Source organism: Schistocerca gregaria, chromosome 7 (genome assembly GCF_023897955.1).
Source record: "Schistocerca gregaria isolate iqSchGreg1 chromosome 7, iqSchGreg1.2, whole genome shotgun sequence".
NCBI classification, from domain to species: Eukaryota; Metazoa; Arthropoda; class Insecta; order Orthoptera; family Acrididae; genus Schistocerca; species Schistocerca gregaria.
Genome location: NC_064926.1, coordinates 401,981,898 through 402,004,915, shown reverse-complemented (window position 1 = coordinate 402,004,915; position 23,018 = coordinate 401,981,898). Strand labels below are relative to the sequence as shown.

The 23,018-nt window shown below is 39.3% G+C and overlaps 1 protein-coding gene across 1 annotated transcript in view; it reads right to left on the bottom strand.

Moving 5' to 3' along the window:
- Positions 1–23,018, bottom strand: part of LOC126281425 (synembryn-A) — a 130,361-nt gene that overhangs the window by 9,536 nt on the left and 97,807 nt on the right. Inside the window, exons 8-9 of the mRNA XM_049980373.1 lie at positions 20,607–20,760; positions 5,160–5,279 (exon numbers count right to left, since the gene is read on the bottom strand). Of these exons, the coding sequence (XP_049836330.1) occupies positions 5,160–5,279; positions 20,607–20,760 (274 nt within the window). The remainder of the gene's footprint in view (positions 1–5,159; positions 5,280–20,606; positions 20,761–23,018) is intronic.

Here is a 23,018-nt window from a genome sequence, read left to right as displayed (position 1 = left end):
ACAAGTATTAATCTAATCTAATCTAATCTAACTGTCCACAGATGGCCAGACTATATAAGAATGATTTTCTGATGTGGAAATGATGACAGCTGTCAATATGCAGGAACTGCTGATTGTTAGTGGGCTTGGACGGAGATATAGATGGAGCCATCAGAGAGGTAGAGGTCTATATCCAGCAAGGTGACACATAGTGCTGGGGAGAACCAGGTAAGGAGAGTGGGAGATAAGATGTTGGGTCTGTGGAGACTGAGAATAGAATGTTTTGCCCTTAAGCTAGATCATGATGATATAATCAATGAACCTGGACCAAACAAGGGGCTTGCAATTTTGGGTGGCTTGGGCGGTTTCCTCTAGTTTATTTGAAGTGGCTGTGGGAGCATTTGACAGCAGAGAGCTTGTTATTAGAAAACAAACAACAGTGTTTCACAAAGAGCAACAAAGATTTAAAGAAAATGTCTTGTGATAGAAATCACAGCTTGTCTTGTATCTGAGTTTGTGGAATTCTCTGATGAAACACATTTCTAGGATATTAAATATCATAAGGGATGACTGGAAGAATTGCTCTGTCACTTTTGAGACAGTCTGAGGCTACTTCCCACCACCTCACCCAGATGAGGAATGTAAGATGGATTTAGTTTGCTGTGAGAAATATCTAGTCAAGACAAAATGTGCAGTTTTTAAGATCAAGTGGGTACTAAGGAAAAAACTGCCTGCCTCTGACACAGCCTCATATTTGAATAAAGCAGTCTCACCTGTAATTCCAATTCCTACCACTGTAAAGCTGGTGCCTATTGAACCAAATCCTTTTCTGGAGACATTGAGAGCTGGCCCAGATTTTGGGAACAGTTTGAATGTTCCATTGACAGTAATGTACAAACAACTACTATTAATAAACATATATTCTTTGAGGATACCTTAAAGGTAAGCATAACAAATTTTTGATGAGATTTTGATGAGGACATTCTTGACTTATCTGGACACTGTGTAGAGATCATAACCCCATAACACAGATTCACTTGGGTTACTTTGAACAGGTGGACCTATTTGACTTAAATGTTCTGAAACATGCAGTTAATGGCTCCATGTTATGAAGCCATTGGACAAGGATATAAATGTGGAAACTACATTAAGGAGACATACTAAAATTAACGGAATCTTCATGGAGCACTCATGGTGCAAAATATACGCACAAGCATACTACCTGCTGCCACTGCTGCTCTTAACATTTACTCCGTGCAATGTTATTCAAAGTGCAAAGGTCAGGTGTACTGTGAAGCCCTACTGTGTATTTTGGCACAATTTGGTCACTGGACAAAACACAGTAAAAAATATTTTGGACTGCCTCAAGATACACTCTGTCCTAATCAGGTCATAGTGTCAGAGGCTGCTGCCAGCTCTTACTGCAAAGGGAGCCACTTTTTGATGATCCAGAGGTGTCTAAGCTTTCCAGTGTCACCATCAACAGGTCAGTGACCAACGTCACCACAGGACTCACCTTTAAGCAGCAAGTTTATATGGAATAAGATCTGCAAGCAAGAGTAAACACACATGCTGTATTTTGGATGCCTTTATTAGCCAAAACCTGATTGACAGTCTAAACTTCAGAGTTTATTGACAGCCGGACATTGTTAAGTAGATGCACCAAATCATCTTTGATATTCATGTCTCACAGACTCAAATATTTCAAGCCAAGAAGCACATAGAAGAATGTTTATGTCACAGTCATTGGCTTTGACAGTTTATATTGTTTCATGAAAATATCTAACAGTGCCTAAGGATGTCAAGTTGACTCAAAATGTCAAATACCTACAGCTGGAAGATCCCAATGAGAGAACATATGATATTTCTATATTTACAAGAGCAGATCACTATTGGGAGATAGTGGATGACACATCATCAACACGTATTTTTGAGCAGTGTTATCCTTCAAACTCGGTTACATTTTCAGTAGAAATTATTCAAAACTATTAATGAAGCACACCACTATTACCCTCATTACCCTAGCTTTTAAAGAATCAAATGATGGCACCATTCATAGATTTTCAGACTTAGAAGCAAATGGAACCAGAACTAATCAAAAAAGATTAATGAGTGATACAGAGTTAGTGATCTTGGAACAGTTTCTTGTGTCCTACACGCTTGAAGACTAAATTTTTAAGGGCTTCTTAGGTAGATTATAATTGAAGTTTGATAAAACCACCAAGATGAGTAAAGAAAACAAACTTACTGATTTATCAAAAGTGATTATGAGTAACCACACAATATCAAAATTGTTTCATATTAATTAATACCAGGCCTGTGGATCTAGCAGTAGATTGCATGCCCTTAAACCAAGAGGTTGTGGAACTGAATCCTGGATGGACAACAGTAACTTTCAGACTGTCTTTCATTCAATGTTCACTTCCCAATGATGTGAGTGCTCATCAGGAACGATGCATGGTTCAGATTCCACTTTAAACTGTAGGACCCCTTTTCCTGATTGGATGACTGGGGTAGGTTTGGGACAGGAAAGTCACTGTAATTATGTCCAATTGAATGACTTGCACTTGGCCATTGAGCTGCATGCAATTATTATTATTATTATTATTATTATTATTATTATTATTATTATTATTATAAGGGATGTTCAATAAATAAAGGAAACTGAAGAAACAAGGTTGGCATGTTCATCATCATAAAAATTCATGCAAACTACTCCTTCATGACAATGTAAATCCTCACACAAGTCTGTGCACCCAAGACAAGCTCACAAAAACTTCATTGGACTGTTCTTCCTCACCCACCTTTCAGCCTGTATTTCACACCTGCCCCAATGAAGGATGCACTCTGTGGGAAACAGTATGTGGATGATGGGGAGGTTATTGACGCAGATGTTGGCTCCAACATAGACCAGTGGAGTGATACCATGTGGGCATACAGGTTCCCGCAGTAAGGTGGTGTACGGCCGTCATGTTGAATGAAGGTTATGTTGGAAAATAGGGTTTTTTAGCCAAATGAGTAGCGAATAATATGCTGTATCAAAATCTTGAACAAAATTATAATGCTTTCAGAAAAATGTGTTGCATTACTTATTGAATGCCTATCATATTATTATTATTATTATTATTATTATTATTATTATTATTATTATTATTATTATTATTATGTCCGGCCCCGGTAACTGAGTGGTCAGCGTGACGGAATGTCAATCCTAAGGTCCCGGGTTCGATTCCCGGCTGGGTTGGAGATTTTCTCCGCCCAGGGACTGGGTGTTGTGTTGTCCTAATCATCATCATTTCATCCTCATCGACGCGCAGGTCGCCGAAGTGGCGTCAAATCGAAAGACCTGCACCAGGCGAATGGTCTACCCGACGGGAGGCCTTAGCTACACGACATTTCATTTCATTATTATTATTATTATTATTATTATTATTATTATTATCATTAATGTTTTCAATTTTTGCATACCTATCGTAAATGAAAGAGAGGACTACCATTATGAAGCATTGAAAGTTATTATTTACAGCCCCAAAAAGTTAATGTTTATGCACAGTTCCAAGGGGCAGGGTACTGAAACACTATTAGCAAGAAACTATGAATGATAGAAAACAACAAACATAAAAACAAATAGAAGAGACAGTTGTTATTGTTTGTTGGCAGCAATCATGAGAATAGCATTGTGTCTGAATGTGTTGGATAATTAGTCATATGTAGATAACAGCTACACAGTAAAATTTTTACAGTATCTAGAAATTAATACTAAAGAGAGTTTCACAGATTTTAATCAATTAGCTTAAACAAATTTTCCAGCTCTGCATAACTGCACAAGGTGATGAAGTAAAATAAATTGTGTTGCGTCTTTTAAAGGAATGTCATGAAGTTCTATTTATCAGCTTAAACTAATAAAGTTATGCAATTAATTTTTGTCTGATTGCAGCAAATGTTAATCGCCATGCCACAATACTGTAGTACACTGCTACGGGAGTCAAAACAAATCAGTGCTGCTCATCAATGAAATGGAGAATAATGTGGTACCTTGTTTTCTGCATTAGAAGGTGAACAAAGCTGCAACAATCCATGTGAAGTTTGTGGACATGTACAACAACAACACACAATCATATAACATGGTGAATCATATAACACGGTGGTTAGGTTGCACAGGTGCTATCAATGTGATCAAACAAGTCCAAATGATGAAGAACAAAGTGGCAGACCATCTCCTTGTGAAGAACTGGGAATTGCAAGAGACATACGAGCTCTGGTGCTTGATGGCTGCTATGTCACAATTCAAGTGCAAAAAATGAAAATCAATCACGGATCAGTTTCCAACATCTTGCATATCATCCTGACTGTGACAAAGTTTGCCACCTACTGGGTTCCAAAACTGTTCACACTCATTCTAAGAGGCTAACAAACAAGGTAGAGGCAGAAATGTTTAAGCTATGTCAAGCCAATCTAGATGACTTCTTTTGCCAACTAATCATCATGAATGAGTGCTGGGTGTTTCATTATGACTGTGAGGTACAAGAGCACAGCACACAATGGAAACTTGAATTCACCACCACCAAAAGAGGCAAAGACTACACCATCATTGGACAAAGAGATGCTGAGAGCATTCTAGGACTGCAATGGAGTGTTACTAAAAGATTATACTTTTGATGAGCAAATGGACACAGGAACATGCTAACAAAACCTCCTGACAATGTTATTGGAGGCTATCAAGATGAAGTGTTGCAAGAAGTTGTCCTAGGGTGGTGTTTTAGCTCCTTGACAATGCTCCAACTCATTGAGTACAGGAGACAGTTGCACAAGCTTTTTCGTTGAGCTATCAATTTTGCCTCACCCCCTGTATTCTTCTGACACAGCACCCAATGACTTCTTGTTATTTCCTCAGATGAGGAAATCACAGCATGGCACACTCTCCAAAATTTCACGGTGGAACATCTCCTGAATAGCCAAAAGTAGACTTGTACAACCAAGATCATCACCAAGTCTATCCACCATTGGGAAAACTGTAGTACATTGAACAGTAAATATGCAGAGGAGGACTAACATCACTGCAAAGTTTCATACAGACAACTCGATTTTTGAGAGTTATACCTAACCTAGCTGACACAAACAACCAACTGGACTACTGCTCTGACAAGTTTATTGAGAATGCAGTGAATCAGTCCACTTACCTCGTTAGTTGATCCATCATGTTAACAAGCTGCATGGCTTCATATTCTTTTTGTTCATCAGACATTCCAGCAGTTGGATCTGGTTTTGGTGGTTCATAGCAGCCAGTAACGGGATTCACACTACGGAAATAATTCAAAAATTTTGTCATTACATTTTAAAATACTGACAGAACATATGGGGAAGGACATTATCAGGCCTGGTAGGGTTGTAAACTAGGTCAGATAAACTGAACCACGAAATGGCTGTCATGCAAGAAAGAACACCAGACAATAATAGGAAAACCATGATGTCAATAAGGTGCATGGCGTGTAAATAATGTTAAAGACTCAATTGGAATTATAATGAGAAGTCAAGTCAACTGAAAATCTTAAATAATTAAATTTTTTTTTCTGACCAAAAGCGAAAAACAAGTGCATAATTTTTCAATATAGTCTCCCTGTCATTCAAGACACTTCCTGCAGCATTTAGGAAGTCCATGGGATGGTGAAAAAAAAATTCGTTCCTCCCATCACCTCTTTGAGTGATCCAGACATGTGGTAAAAACTCGGTGCAAGGTCTGATGTGTATGGAAGATGTAGCAGAGTATCAAAGTGCAGGTCATTGATGGCTGCATGAGCAGTATGAGGCTGAGCATTGTCGTGTTGCAAAATGACACTTGTAGTCAGAAATCCATATCACTTTCATCTTATTCCAAGCTGAGGCTGAATTTTTAACGTATTGGACTACGATGCGCTGGTGATGGCGTTTCCTCTAGTTGTGTAGTGTTCCAAGACAAAACCATGTTTATCCCAAAAGAGTGTCAGCAGGTGCATCCGGGACTTCTTGGGTTTTGGTGATGAGGAATGGCACCATTTCCTGCTTGGGCTCTTTGTTTCGGGTTGGTTTAGTCTCCTGTAACAATTTTTATGAAGAAGCCATCATCTTCAGCTTCAAAGCACCATGGAAGTTCTTCCGTTCTGGCATGAGCTGCCGTGGCACCAATCTTGAACACACTTTGTGAAACTTAAGTGCTTCACGAATGACGCCATGTGCTGAACTATACTGATGTTCAGATTTGTAGCTCTTTCATCCACAGCAACATGGCGATTTTCCATCACAATGGCTTCAACAGCTGCAGTTGACTCTGGTGTGCCTGACCTGGGTACTGAGCATCTGTCATATAAGTTATGCCATTTCTACTCCACTTCACTTGCTGCAGCAATAGATATGCATCAGTATACTTGACCTTAACTCGCCAATGGAATTCACTAGGTTTCGAACCTTCACTGCTCAGAATACATATGAAAGAACACTTTTCTTCCTTGGTGCACATCTTAAGTGGTGCAGCCATTTTGAATTTGTACTGTGCCTGTGTTTGGTTGTCTGTAGTGTGCTACCACCTGTAGGCCATTCTTTACAACACTCGTAAGAGTACTGACATCTTGCAGAAAATGATGTGAAATTTCTATTTTCAATTACACTTTTAAGGTTTTCATTTGACTCCCCCTTGTAAAAGTACTACTGCTACTTACAAAAAACTTTTAAAAATGTCAACAAATCTTAATGAAAATAGAATGTATGACATACAGAACAATAAAACAGAACATTACGTTTGATACAAAAGAGATACTGGAAAAGCAAGTGCACATTGATAGGTGTTTGACTTTGAAATGAAAGGAGGTTGTAGTGTTTCGAGAATTTCTGCATAAATTCTAAAACCACTCGACCTACTACCTTCTTGACCACACAGTATTTTAGATGTGAGAGCGGGATGCTAGAAACCTACCTACTGCGAGTGACATGTTTGTGTGTGCAGGTGTGAAATCAGTCGCGAGCAGAAGATAGTCGTGGCCGACAAATGGCACTGACAAGTACTTATCGGGCGGTCCGTGGAAGTTCTAGTGAAAGTATAGGGAAGGACTGTGGAACTTCTAGGTTATTCTGTGCTAATCGTATCAGTGCCCATTGTTATAAATAACAAGAACAACTGAGACCCCGAAGTTTGAAAAAAAAAACAAAAAAAACCTTATGTTGGATTTGCTGGAAGCAAGACGTATTTTACGATTTGTTTGTAATAGAGTTGTGGTTATTAAGCTAACTCTTTGCTAAATGTACATAAAGCTGTTTCTAACGTGACATGATACGAGTGACTTACAAGAAGTCCAATGCTTATGAGCGAAAAGTGAATTTTGCTCTTTATGAAGCTCAAATATACTGATAGTTATTTAAAAGTATTCTTTGAGTACATAATTATTACGCAAGTAGAGAGAGAGAGTCTTTAAAGTTCCTGTAACTAGCATCATTCTTCAGAGAAAAAGTTTAGAGAGATTCCAGAAGCCGGCTATCCAGAGAAGAAGATCGGCTGTGTACACCGAGTAAGTCGACTCGTATAAAATAAGTGGGAAGTTTGCACATTCACTTCACACACACTTATTCATCAAAAAGTTAGAATGTTGTGACCGGTGTGAAAGAACCGTAGGAAAAAAGGAATTCTGTGACAAAAATGAGATAAGAAGTTATCATGTGCTGCCATAGCAACTGAGCATAATGAGACAAAAGAATCATTCCAAGAAATTAAATTAAGCCTAAAGTATCAGATGGAGAAAATTTGTGAATGTAAAAAAGGAGAAGACATAAGAAAGTCACAATGTTAAAAACCAGACAGAAGATCTCAACATATTAGACTAAGAAGAGATATGCCTAGAACAAAATGACTAAGAAGAGATATGCCTAGAACAAAATGACTAAGAAGATCTGGTGCACGGAGTATACAGCTCTCACATGCATCGCAGGGACACAGTTGTGGAAACCAGCCTACATCCGATGTCGCTGGCACCAACTGCTGTTCACCAGTACTGACCTGCCGTCACATCCGCTCCACTATGCTGCGAGAAGTGTACGCCGGGTGAGTGCAAAACAAAACTTTAGTACCTTAGACAAGAAGTGATACAAACTATTGAGTGAACTTTATTAGTGTAGTTATTATACTTGAAGTTAAATGCTCACAAGGTCTAAAGCTTGTAAAAATATGGATAACGAACAGCAAGTTGGGAAACTTCAGAACCAGTCATGGCTATGCAAATTAGTAAAAGAAGGGCCAGACTGGTCTAAGTTGGTAAATGTACTCAAAACTCAATTAAATGAAGCCTTAAATGCTGAGTCTGCAGTTAAATGCTAAATTAGATGACCAGAGTACAACTTTAAATGCTAAATTAGATGGTCAGAGTGGAACTTTAAATGCTAAATTGGATGTTCAGTATGAAACTCTAGGATTGTTAATTGCCAAAGTAGATTCACAAAGTAAAGAATTTAGTAATCTATGTGAAGGCATGGGGGATTTGAAGACTGAATTCGATGCTTTAAATACTAAAGTAGAGAATGTTAAGATACATTTAAAGAATGAATTGACTAGTTCCCTGCGCATTCATGTAAACCAAATATCCACTGACCTTAGTAATAAACAGAATGATAATTTCCAAGGGTTATCAAAAAAGTTAGAATTTGAGATTGAGGACAGATGCAATAATGTAGAATCAGAAATCAATGAAAAATTAGGATCTCTCGAAAATGTGTGTAAAATTTAATGCTGTAAAGCAGGGACTGAGTACTTTTAAACAAAGTGTACATAAGCAGTGAGAGTTAATGCCTGTCATTCAATTGCAAATTACAGGTATAGCACACAAGTGGATAACATAGAAAGAAGCTTTAAAGAGAAAATAGCAAACTTTGATATTGTAAATGTAAGTAGTTTGGAAGAAGAAGTCAAAGAAATTAAAGAAAGAAAATTTACCGAGAGAATAACACCCGGGAACTTGTCCCCTATGGGTTCTTCTGAACTTACTGATACCAGGAAGGGCATAGATGAACTATGGAGAGGATTCAAACTTATCCAGGAACAAGTAGAAAAACAAGTAACTTCACCTAATGTGGTCTTAACCCGTGAAGTAGTTACTGATTTGGAATGGGGAGCTTATTCAGGGTTATTGAGACAATTCCCTTAATTTAAGCCCGATGGAGAGGTACAGCCGACATATTTTTTGAAAAGATTTAACCAAGCTTTACCGAAAAATTGGGAAGATTCTAAAACGATTCAATTTGCTGTGGGTTACCTTGTAGGAGACACATCCAAATGGGGAACTGTAAATATTGAGAATTTTTCTTCATGGGGAGACTTTCAAAAGAAGTTTAAAGAGAAATCCTGGTCTGCCAGTGCACAAGAAAAGTTAATATCAGATCCATGGAACCCAGGCGGAGTCATTTAACCCCCAGGGACATTAACGTTCTGAGTTAATGGGCGGAGTGACGACCATCGGATCCCAAGCTATTTTTGGTGTTTCTTCCATAAATTCCTATCAAACTATGCTGTTTTCTATCCCCCATGGATGTTAAAATTCTGAGTTAATGGGTGGAGTGACGACCGTCAGATCCCGAGTTGTTTTCAGTGTTTCTTCCGAAACAACTTTCCTGCACCAAATGCCTTTAAAATCTTTAACTATTCTGTCATCTATTTCTAAAATCTTAAACTATCCTGTAATCTTATATCTTAGAAAACCGGATATGACAGTCAAATAAAAAACAATCCTAGATAATTGCAGGTAAAAAATGATACTCAGATAAAGTGAACTGAATGGAATATTATGTTTGTAGAAAATACAATATTATGCAACTAATTGAACAACTAATATACCATAGTATACAGATTTTTCCATTTTGTATAGAATATTTTATACCTTTTGTGAGATGTGATATAAATGGCAGGGTTTGTATTTAGTTTGAAAGGGGTGGGGGTTGTAAATAAAAACATGGTTTACAAGAGCAAATAAACCATGGCTCACAAAAAACACACATCACACCTTTAAGACAAGCCTCACAACCAAGTGTGCCTGATTCTTTACCATTTGCCGTTTCCATAGGGTTGCTAAGATTTCCTTCGGGGACCTCAAGGGAGAAGGTGGGAATATCCATACTGTAGGAGACGATTTAACACCAAACCACCTCCGGCATCTCAATCAAGTACCTGAGGGGTAGGGATCCTGGGGAAGGAGGGTGGTAAGGATTTCCTGTCTTTGGGGCTTTCTTCTTTCTCTTCTTAGATCTTAGCAACCATATCTATTTTTTTCATTTTTCCATACCCACAAACTTCTATTGCTGAAGTCCTTCCTTGTTTCTGTGGTTTCTAATAACCTACATCTTACCTTTAGATAAGAAGGCTGAAGAATCAGACTACACGAACACACATCCGCACACGCACAAGAATACTCTTATACAAAAACATTGAAATTACAGATTAGAAACCTGATGCAATGTGAGAATCGCCAGGTGTTGTAGGGGAATGAATGTGTGTACATGGGGGGGAGGGGGGGGGGGGGGAGGCAAAAACATACATGCATAAATAAGTATATAAAAACTAGGATGATTTTACATCAAGTATACATAAGAAGGAGGCGTGAACACAGAAAACGAATGTGAATTGATTGTACTCTGAACATTGATGAATAGTAGGACTTTAACTATAGTTAGACATAGTATCTACTAAGAGTATAGAAGTTGAGAAGTAGAGGAGGACTCTATGGATTAATTGCTACATTAAGAAGTGAAGGCGAAGTGTAGAGTAGATTTGTAGTTTTACCAGAAAATACTTATAGTATATATAGAAACGTATACTAGGGTAATGAAATGTGAGGCCTACTCAGAAAGGATAAGGGGGACGCACCCAGCATTTACTAAATTTAAAGGACAGGCATTCCTACGTGGAGATAGGACGACCTGTGGCCTAAAAGATAGGAATGTTTTATAAAGTAGTGTACCTACCAGAATGGAAAGAGGAAGTTCTCTCACAGGATGTATACGCGGCCAAGGAAAAAATAAAAAATCCTGGGTTTTTCCCAGATATCCAATTTAAAATATATACTTTTTCCCCGGCCAAAAATACACATTTTTTGTGCTAAGTGACAGTAGGTTTTCCATAGATTTTTCCTCGGAACTATAAAACTTACCAATTCTTTGAATGGTTAATGTTTTATACACTGGCATCTTTAAGGTTCCTGTAACTAGCATCGTTCTTCGGAGAAGAAGTTTATAGAGATTCCAGAAGCCGGCTATCCAGAGAAGAGGATCGGCTGTGTACACCAAGTAAGTCGACTCATATAAGAGAAGTGAGAAGTTTGCACATGCACTTCACACACTCTTAGTTGTCAAAACATTAGAAGGTAGATAAATAAGAAGGCAAAATAAATTGTTAGATTGTGAAAATAACAAGGAGGAAAGATGATGTGAAAAATATGCATGACTCAAACACTGTTATTCTGCAGTCCTTTACTGTTTTGTTTTGTTTGTATGTTACAGATTAGTTTCAGACACTTTTCCATCCTTGTGTCAATCAGCACCCACATTAAACCTTTAACAGGGGCCTGCTGCTTTTTCAGATAGCCCAGTAATATTTTAAGTACAACAACCATAAAGTTCATGCGAGAGTGATATGAACTTCATTAAGTGCCTAAATTTTCCATAGTTTGATAGTTGGTGAGATATGCTTCTAATGGGGTAACTAGCAATTTAACTCTTTGGTAAAGTTGCCACCATTGCCTGGTAAAGCTGAAATGAGGTTTAAATAGGAAGTAGTTGGGTTCAGCAATTGTTCTGATTTCATGAGAGATAGGAGAATGTCAGTTTTTGGGCATCCCTTTTCCTACCAATTTGTTTGACTAGGCAGTTACTACCTCCCTAATCAAAATATAGTCTGTATTGTCACCTCTTCCACATTTGGCACTGTTGAATGCAGCATTTAGGGAACCGGAAATTGAGAGACAAGTACTCGCAATACCACATGTGATGCTGTAAAATGGAGCTGCCCTTGACCTGGTAATGTCAACATCAGGTAATGAGCAACATTGCCACATATGGTATAGTCATTCACAAGTATGGAGCAACATGCTGTGATGCATTTGTTGTGGGTGAAAGTATTAAAATAAAGTGGTATTCACACTGAAATGTTGCGGGAGTGCGAAGGAGACACTGTCTAGGATTCTAGGTGGTGCACATCTTTTGCTGTATGTTAAATCTGCACTGCTGATGAGCCACATTGGTGCCAGTAACTGTGACAAGAAATTGAGCAGGTGATTGTATGTGGCAGTAAGATTTGTCTATGGAACTGAGCTGAGCAGTTCAACATTTCATATGAGACAGTGTACAAGCCTCTGCATAAGGAACTCCACTTTGTAGAAGTCATCTTCTGCTGGGTATCTCAGTACCAGTGAATGACTACAGGGACCAGAGGATGAAGGCAGTTCTCGGGCACTCAAATGTGCTATGTGACTATGACTTCTGGAAAGGTTTGTGACTGGAGAAAAATCATAACATTACACATCCAAATTACAGAAGGGCTGGTTGGTGTGGAAGCATTTATCTGCCTTTTATATTGGCTTCTCCACAGAAAAATCAATAAGAGACTTCACAAATGAACTGCTATCAGAGGTAAACAAGAAAATTTATGCTATTGGTATATTCTGTTACCTCTCCAAGGCCTTTGATTATTTGAATCACAAAACTGTACTTGGCGAAGTAATATGTTATGGCATTAACAGTGTCACTCTTGCATGGATGAAGTCTTCTCTTCATAACAGAAAGCAGATGATGTTCTTGACACACAGTATCACAGACATGAAACCTTAGAATGGGGGAACATAAAGTGTTGGGTGCCAGAAGGATCAGTACTGGGCCCAATCTTATTCCTCACCTAAGTAAATGATCTTCCAATGACTTTAACGAGCAGTTCAAAAACTGCAGTGTTGGTTGATAACAAACACAAGCATACTAATCAAGGGCTGAAACTCAACCTTAGTGGACACAGCACTTATGATAATTGAACAGATTTACAAGTGGCTCACAGCAAACAGTTTAAGCATCACTCTCATAAAGAGTCATATTATGCAGTTTCGAGGAAGCAATGATGACCTGTTAGCACCAGAAGAGACATTAATGGTTTTACACTAGCTGAAACATCCCATGCAAAATTCCTTGGAGTCCAGTTGGATAACAAGTTAAAATGGAGTCAACATGTAGATGAACTAATCAAGAAGCTCAGTTCTGTATGTTTGCCCTCAGAAACTTCTCTCAATTCTGTTGATGTAAAGACTAAAGTTTTACAGTATTTGGGGTTTATTTTCACTTCCTGTTGTCTTGTGGAATAAATGTCTGGGGTAGTTCACCTGTACTAAATACAGTATTTGTTCAGCACATGTGAGCAGTAAGAATTAGATAATCATACATCTTACTGAAGTCTTTTAAGGAGTATGGAATTTGTCACTCACTTCCCAATATATTTACTCCTTAACCCTTACGAGTATCAAAGGGGGATGGGGAAGGGGGAGGGTACTTTTGTAAATATTGTACTTTAGATCGAAATTTCAGCTTTTAAAATTATGATAAAAATGTTTATTGTTTTATATTATTTCACCTGAAGCGGATGATGACGCCACTGGCAAGGTCAGTGAGAAGTATTTTACAACCACTGGAAAAGTTCTTACGTTCAAACATTTTCATAAAACAAGGCAGGCAGCACAAAACATAGTAAAAGAGCAAGACGGCATAAGAAGTGAAGGTAAAGTATAAACTATAAGAGAATCACTTGAAATGATTATTTCTACAGAAATTGTTAACATCATAATAAAGCATACCAATGCAGAAGCTTTGTGACAGAATTTACCCAAAACAGACAGACTTGAATTCATAGTGTATATAGGGTTACATATTGTTATTGTGAAGGAGGGGAATAGTGAGTCACCTATTCATGATTTATGGCCCAACACTTGAGGAAGATTTGTTTATACTGCAGCTATGAGTAGAACTAGATTCCATCAACTTATTAAAATAGTAAGATTTGATGACAGAGAGATGCAAAATGAGTGCATGGAACATGACAAGTTTGCTGCAATACAAGAAGTATTTGATAAAATGAATGAATTACTGCCAAGATATTATTCTGCTGGAATGCACACTGTTACTAATGAAATATTGTCATTGTTCTGTGACAGATGCCTCTACACAGTCTTCATGAAGGAAAAACCTGGAAAGTATGGTTGTTGTTATTGTTGTTGTGGTCTTCAGTGCAGAGACTGGTTTGATGCAGCTCTCCATGCTACCCTATCCTGTGCAAGCTTCTTCATCTCCAAGTACCTACTGCAACCTACATCCTTCTGAATCTGCTTGGTGTATTCATCTCTTGATCTCCCTCTACAATTTTTTACCTTCCATGCTGTACTCCAATACTAAACTGGTGATCCCTTGATGCCTCAGAACATGTCCTACCAACCAATCCCTTATTCTAGTCAAGCTGTGCCACAAATTCCTCTTCTTCCCAATTCAATTCAGTACCTCCTCATGACCTATCCATCTACTCATCAGCATTCTTCTTTAGCACCACATTTTGAAAGCCTCTATTCTCTTCTTGTATAAACTATTTACTGTCCATGTTTCACTTCCATACATGGCTACTTTCCATATAAATAGCTTCAGAAAAGACTTCCCGTCACTTAAATCTATACTCGATGTTAAAAAATTTCTCTTCTTCAGAAACGCTTTCCTTGCCATAGCCAGCCTACATCTTATATCCTCTCTACTTTGACCATCATCAGCTAATTTGCTCCCCAAATAGCAAAACTCATCTACTACTTTAAGTGTCTCATTTCCTAATCTAATTCCCTCATCATCACCCGACTTAATTCGGCTACATTCCATTATCCTCGTTTTGCTTTTGTTGATGTTCGTCTTATATCCTCCTGTCAAGACACTATGCATTCCGTTCAACTGCTCTTCCAGGTCCTTTGCTTTCTCAGACAGAATTACAATGTCATCAGCAAAGATTAAAGTTTTTAATTCTTCTCAATGGATTTTAATTCCTCCTCCAAATGTTTCTTCTGTTTCATTTACTACTTGCTCAATACACAGAATGAATAACATTGGGGATAGGATACAGCCCTGTCTCACTCCCTTCCCAACCACAGCTTCCCTTTCATGCCCCTTGACCCTTTATGACTGCCATCTGATTTCTGTACAAATGGTAAATAGCCTTTTGTTCCCTGTATTTGACCCCTGCCACCTTCAGAATTTGAAAGAGAGTATTCTAGTCAACATTGTCAAAAGCTTTCTCTAAGTCTACAAATGCTAGAAACGTAGGTTTGACTTTCCTTAATCTTTCTTCTAAGTGAGTCATAGCGTCAGTTTTGCCTCATGTATTCCAACATTTCTACAGAATCCAAGCCGATCTTCCCAGAGGTTGGTTTCTACCAGGTTTTCCATTCACCTGTAAAGAATTCGTGTTAGTATTTTGCAGCTGTGACTTATTAAACTGATAGTTCGATAATTTTCACACCTCTCAACACCTGCCTTCTTTGGGATTGTAATTATTATATTTCTCTTGAAGTTTGAGGGTATTTCGCCTGTCTCATACATCTCGCTCACCAGATGGTAGAGTTTTGTGATGGCTGATTCTCCCAAGGCTATCAGTAGTTCAAGTGGAATGTTGTCTACTCCCGGGGCCTTGTTTCGACTCAGGCCTTTCAGTGCTCTGTCAAATTCTTCACACAGTATCGTATCTTCCATTTCATCTTCATCTATATCCTCTTCTATTTCCATAATATTGCCCTCCACTACATCTCCCTTGTATAGGCCCTCTGTACACTCCTTCCACATTTCTGCTTCCCCTTCTTTGCTTAGAACTGGGTTCCCAGCTGAGCTCTTTATATTCATACAAGTGATTCTCTTTTCTCCAAAGGTCTCTCTAATTTTCCTGTAGGCAGTATCTATCTTACATCCTAGTGATGTAAATAAAATAGAAAGAAACTTCCACTTGGGAAAAATATATTAAAAACAAAGAATCCAAGACTTACCAAGCAGGAAGGCGCCGGTAGACAGGCACAATAAAATAACACACAAACACACACACAAAATTTCTAGCTTTCACTACCAGCAGTTGCTTCTTCAGGAAAGAGGGAAGGAGAGGGAAAGACGAAAGGATGTGGGTTTTAAGGGAGAGGGTAAGGAGTCATTCGAATCCCGGGAGGGGAAAAAAGGATAGGTATATACTCTCTCTCGCGCGCCCACACACACACACACACACACACACACACACACACACACACACACACACACACACACACACACACACATCCATCCATACATATACAGACACAAGCAGACATATTTAAAGGCAAAGAGTTTGGGCAGAGATGTCAGTCGAGGCGGAAGTGCAGAGGCAAAGATGATGTTGAATGACAGGTGAGGTATGAGGGGCGGCAACTTGAAATTAGCGGAGATTGAGGCCTGGTGGATAACAAGAAGAGAGGATATATTGATGGGCAAGTTCCCATCTCCGGAGTTCGGATAGGTTGGTGTTGGTGGGAAGTATCCAGATAACCCGGACGGTGTAACACTGTGCCAAGATGTGCTGGCCGTGCACCAAGGCATGTTTAGCCACAGGGTGATCCTCATTACCAACAAACACTGTCTGCCTGTGTCCATTCATGCGAATGGACAGTTTGTTGTTGGTCATTCCCACATAGAAAGCGTCACAGTGTAGGCAGGTCAGTTGGTAAATCACGTGGGTGCTTTCACACGTGGCCAGCTTCACACATCCGTCCACATCAAACCCACCAACAAGCAACAGTACCTCCATTATGACAGCTGCCACCCATTCCTTATCAAACGGTCCCTTCCCTACAGCCTAGGCCTTCGTGACAAACGAATCTGCTTCAGTCCTGAATCCCTGAATCATTACACCAACAACCTGAAAACAGCTTTCGCATCCCACAACTACCCTCCTGACCTGGTACAGAAGCAAATAACCAGAGCCACTTCCTCATCCCCTCAAACCCAGAACCTCTCACAGAAGAACCCCAAAAGTGCCCCACTTGTGACAGAATACTTCCCGGGACTGGATCAGACTCTGAATGTGGCTCTCCAGCAGGGATACGACTTCCTCAAATCCTGCCCCGAAATGAGATCCATCCTTCATGAAATCCTCCCCACTCCACCAAGAGTGTCTTTCCACCGTCCACCTAACCTTCGTAACCTCTTGGTTCATCCCTATGAAATCCCCGAACCACCTTCCCTACCCTCTGGCTCCTACCCTTGTAGCCGTCCCCGGTGTAAAACCTGTCCCATGCACTCTCCCACCACCACCTACTCCAGTCCTGTAACCCGGAAGGTGTACACGATCAAAGGCAGAGCCACGTGTGAAAGCACCCACGTGATTTACCAACTGACCTTCCTACACTGTGACGCTTTCTATGTGGGAATGACCAGCAACCAACTGTCCATTCGCATTAATGGACAAAGGCACACAGTGTTTGTTGGTAATGAGGATCACCCTGTGGCTAAACATGTCTTGTTGCACGAAGCAGCACATCTTGGCACAATGTTACACCGTTCGGGTTATCTGGATGCTTCCCACCAACACCAACCTATCCGAACTCCGGAGATGGGAACTTGCCCTTCAATATATGCTCTCTTCTAGTTATCCACCACGCCTCAATCTCCGCTAATTTCAAGTTGCCGCCACTCATACCTCACCTGTCATTCAACATCATCTTTGCTTCTGCACTTCCGCCTCGACTGTCATCACTGCACAAACTCTTTGCCTTTAAATATGTCTGCTTGTGTCTGTATATGTATGGATGGATGTGTGTGTGTGTGTGTGTGTGTGTGTGTGTGTGTGTGTGTGTGTGTGTGTGTGTGTGTGTGCGCGCGCGCACGCGCGAGTATATACCTATCCGTTTTTTGCCCCTAAGGTAAGTCTTTCCGCTCCCGGGATTGGAATGACTCCTTACCCTCTCCCTTAAAACCCACATCATTTCGTCTTTCCCTCTCCTTCCCTCTTTCCTGAAGAAGCAACCATTGGTTGCGAAAGCTAGAAATTTTGTGTGTGTGTTTGTGTGTTATTTTATTGTGCCTGTCTACCGGCGCGTCTACCGGCGCTTTCCCGCTTGGTAAGTCTTGGAATCTTTGTTTTTAATATATATATATATATATATATATATCCAGGCCTCTTCCATGTACACAGCCTCTTTCACGATTCTTAAACCAAGTGTTAGCTACGATTAAGTTATGCTCTGTGCAAAATTCTACCAGGTGGCTTCCTCTTTCATTCCTTACCCCCATTCCATATTCACCAACTACTTCTCTTCCTTTTCCTACTACTCGATTCCAGTCCACCATGACTTTTAAACTGACATCTCCCCTCACTATCTGAATGATTTCTTTTATCTCATCATACATTTCTTCAGTCTCTTCGTCATCTGCGTAGCTGGTTGGCATATAAACTTGTACAGGGTGTATACGCAGACAAGGAAAAAGAAATTCCCAGATTTTTCCCAGATCTCCCGGTTAAAAATACATTTTCTCCTGGGTGAAAATACACTTTTTCTGTATTAAGTGACAGTATACTTTCCGTCGGAACAGTAAAACGTATCAATCCTTTGAATGTATATGTTTTATACAGCAGCGTAAAATTTCTCGGCACTTTAGAAAATGAAACTCAGGGGGGAAAAGCACGTTTTGGCAAGATCTTTGATATGCAGCAACATGTATGCTACATATTTTTGTGTTTGAAAGTATAGATTTGAATTCCACCGACAGGAAAAGTTAATGGTTTAAGTTACTATACAGAGTGTTGCCACAAAAAAAGCAAAGCTCCCGCATATAATATTTGTCTCTAAGATTAATAAGCTACAAGAGAAGCTATGCTTTCACCTATAATGTTGATCTGTTTAGGACATGTTACCCTTTAAGATACATCGCACAAATATGCCAGTAAAATTTTTAATACCGATATAAATCTGCTGAAAATGTTTCTAGATGGCTCTTTATCAAAGAGGTGATTCTTAAATGAGGCAAACGCCTTGTGATTTAAGAAATTCATCGTACATTCTCACACACAGTTCATCTTGAATAAAAGGAAATTTACTTTGAAAATAACACTTTTTGAAACACAATTCGCAATATTTTTCCACGACCTGTTAGAAATAGGTGCACTTCAGCAGTTGCCAGAGAGTGCCAGACAAAGAGGCGTCACCGTGCTTGTGCAGCTACGGTGATGTAGGATGCCCGTATGTTCATACGTGTGAAACATTCAAAGATCTTACTTACATAATGTCATAAAAGAAACAAGATATCAGAGGATGCTCCAAGAGCGTCGGAATTTCATGAACCATACTAAAATGATTTTCGGTATGGTGTACGAGACGTAAATTTTCTTGGAGTACCAGTACTGTATAATCTCATGTTTGGTTCTTTATTATGTCTTAGTGCCATACGTGCACTTGAAATGTAGCAAACAGTAGAAGCTAGCCAATAGTGTGGAATTAAACACTTCGTTTCAAATAAGTTTACTGTCTCAGCAGGAAAGCTTAATAAAAGCCAAATTTCTTTAGCAAACAGACAAAAATTGTTCTCCAAGGCGATTAATGCTTGAAAGGTGAAAATAAAATAAAATCTGAAACTAGTAACATATTTTAGCCTTCCTAATTATGTGAATGTATTTTAATTCACTTGATATCTCCCAGCCACAGAAATCCGTCTTGTTTTCATTTGACGTGAGAGCAGTAAATGAAGAGGAAACAGAAAAAACCCTAGATGTAAACACGGGTCACGTAGACTACAGTGTTTGTATGCCCATGTCATACCAGTTCCCTGCCATGCTGTTCCGAAAGTTATGAACCTCTTCTTTCACCTCAATGTAGGAGCTGAATCGCTTTCAGGCCAAATGTTCTTTTAACCTAGGGAACAGGTGATGGTCACTGGGTGCCAAGTCAATGCTACAGGATGGGTGGGTGGTTATGTTTCACTGAAACTGAAACTGGAGAGCAATGGTTTGCCGAGTGATGTGTGGGTGAGTGTTGTCATGGAGAATGTGTACGCCCTTGATCAACATTCCTCTTCTCCAGTTCTGAATTCCCGTTTGAGTTTTTTCAGAGTCTCACAGTACCTGTCAGCGTTAATTGTGGTCCCAGCGATATGGCTCCGAGGACAAGGTGAAAGAAGAGGTTCATAACTTTCGGAACAGCATGGTGGCGAGCTGGTATGACATGGGCATACAAAAACTGCCACAGCGTCTACAAAAACGCATCGACAGAAATGGTGATTATGTTGAAAATTAGCTAAATGTTCAGGCTGTAAACTGATGTAAGCCACTGTAGAAATAAACAGGTCTATGTACTTATAAAAAAAATAGGAGACCTTACTTTTGGAATTACCCTCGTAATTTAACATTCTCAGAACTTATTGACATGCGACTATTTTACACCAACATTTTAATTTCCTCAATAAGTGTCTGGGAGAATGATATAAAAAGATCTGATGTATGCATGTAAACGGATGAAACTTCGAGGCAGAGAACAAAGAAAGCAGCTAATGTGGGGAAATGCAAGGAGGTTTATTATACATCCTGTAAATAGTAAAGAAATTCACAGTACCTGTCTCGGTATTTCTGGTACTCTTCTGTATCACTGTCTTCACTGTCTGATGAATATCCATCAGGTTTCTTTCCATCTCCACCAAGCATCAGACCTCTATTTGCTAGAAGTCCAGCAGCATTACCATAGCCAGTATATTTTACCATTCGGCCAACTAAAATGCAAGAATAATTTTAATCCATATGAGCATCTGATTATAATAAATTATGGACCTGAAAATCAGATTAAAAACAAAAACTTCACAAAAATTACTTTTACTCTTACAGTATAATAAAAAATTCCATCTGTTGTGAATATTTTTCATACACAATATGCAATCTTTAGGGTGAATGAATGCACGCAAGCAACTTGTGTCGAGATTAATACATGTTGTTGTGGTCTTCAGTCCTGAGACTGGTTCGATGCAGCTCTCCATGCTACTCTATCCTGTGCAAGCTTCTTCATCTCCCAGTAACTACCACAACCTACATCCTTCTGAATCTGCTTAGTTTTTTCATCTCTTGGTCTCCCTCTAAGATTTTTACCCCCCATGCTGTGCTCCAATACTAAACTGGTGATCCTTTGATGCCTCAGAACATGTGCCACAAACTTCTCTTCTCCCCAATCCTATTCAATACCTCCTCATTAGTTATGTGCTCTACCCAACTAAACTTCAGCATTCTGTAGCACCACATTTTGAAAGCTGCAATTCTCTTCTTGTCCAGACTATTTATCGTCCATGTTTCACTTCCATACATGGCTACATTCCATACAAATACTTTCAGAAACGACTTCCTGACACTTAAATCTGTACTCGATGTTAACAAATTTCTCTTCTTCAGAAACGCTTTCCTTGCCATGGCCAGTCTACATTTTATATCCTCTCTACTTTGACCATCATCAGTTATTTTGCTCCCCAAATAGCAAAACTCCTTTACTTCTTTAAGTATCTCATTACCTAACCTAATTCCCTCAGCATCACCCGACTTAATTCGACTACATTCCATTATCCTCGTTTTGCTTTTGTTGATGTTCATCTTATATCCTCCTTTCAAGACACTGTCCATTCCGTTCAACTGCTCTTCCAAGTCCTTTGCCGTCTCTGACAGAATTACAATGTCATCGGCAAACCTCAAAGTTTTTATTTCTTCTCCATGGGTTTTAATTCCTACTCCAAATTTTTCTTTTCTTTCCTTTACTGCTTTATCAATATACAGATTGAACAAAATCGGGGAGAGGCTACAACCTTGTCTCACTCCCTTCCCAACCACTGCTTCCCTTTCGTGTACCTCGACCCTTATAACTGCCATCTGGTTTGGTTTCTGTACAAATTGTAAATAGTCTTTCACTCCCTGTATTTTACCCCTGCAACCTTCAGAATTTGAAAGAGAGTATACCAGTCAACATAGTCAAAAGCTTTCTCTAAGTCTACAAATGCTAGAAACGTAGGTTTGCCTTTCCTTAATCTTTCTTCTAAGATAAGTCGTAGAGTCACGTGTTCCAATATTTCTACGGAATCCAAACTGATCTTCCCCGAGGTCGGTTTCTACTAGTTTTTCCATTCGTCTGTAAAGAATTCGCGTTAGTATTTTGCAGCCGTGACTTATTAAACTGATAGTTCGGTAATTTTCACATCTGTCAACACCTGCTTTCTTTGGGATTGAAATTATTATATTCTTCTTGAAGTCAGAGGATATTTCGCCTGTCTCATACATCTTGCTCACCAGATGGTAGAGTTTTGTGTATTGTCTACTCCCGGGGCCTTGGTTCGACTCTGGTCTTTCAGTGCTCTGTCAAACACTTCACGCAGTATCTTATCTCCCATTTCATCTTCATCTACATTCTCTTCCAGCTCCATAATACTGTCCTCAATTACATCACCCTTGTATAGACTCTCTATATACTCCTTCCACCTTTCTGCTTTCCCTTCTTTGCTTAGAACTGGGTTTCCATCTGAGCTCTTGATGTTCATACAAGTGGTTCTCTTATCTCCAAAGGTCTCTCTAATTTTCCTGTAGGCAGCATCTATCTTACCCCTAGTGAGATAAGCCTCTACATCCTTACATTTGTCCTCTAGCCATCTTTGCTTAGTCATTTTGCACTTCCTGTCGTCTCATTTTTGAGACGTTTGTATTCCTTTTTGCCTTCTTCATTTACTGCATTTTTATATTTTCTTCTTTCATTAATTAAGGTCAATATTTCTTTTGTTACCCAAGGATTTCTAGCAGCCCTTCTTTTTACCTACTTTATCCTCTGGTGCCTTCACTACTTCATCCCTCAAAGCTTCCCATTCTTCTTCTACTGTATTTCTTTCCCCCATTCCTGTCAATTGTTCCCTTATGCTCTCCTTGAAACTCTGTACAACCTATGGTTCTTTCAGTTTATCCAGGTCCCATCTCCTTACATTCCCACCTTTTTGCAGTTTCTTCAGTT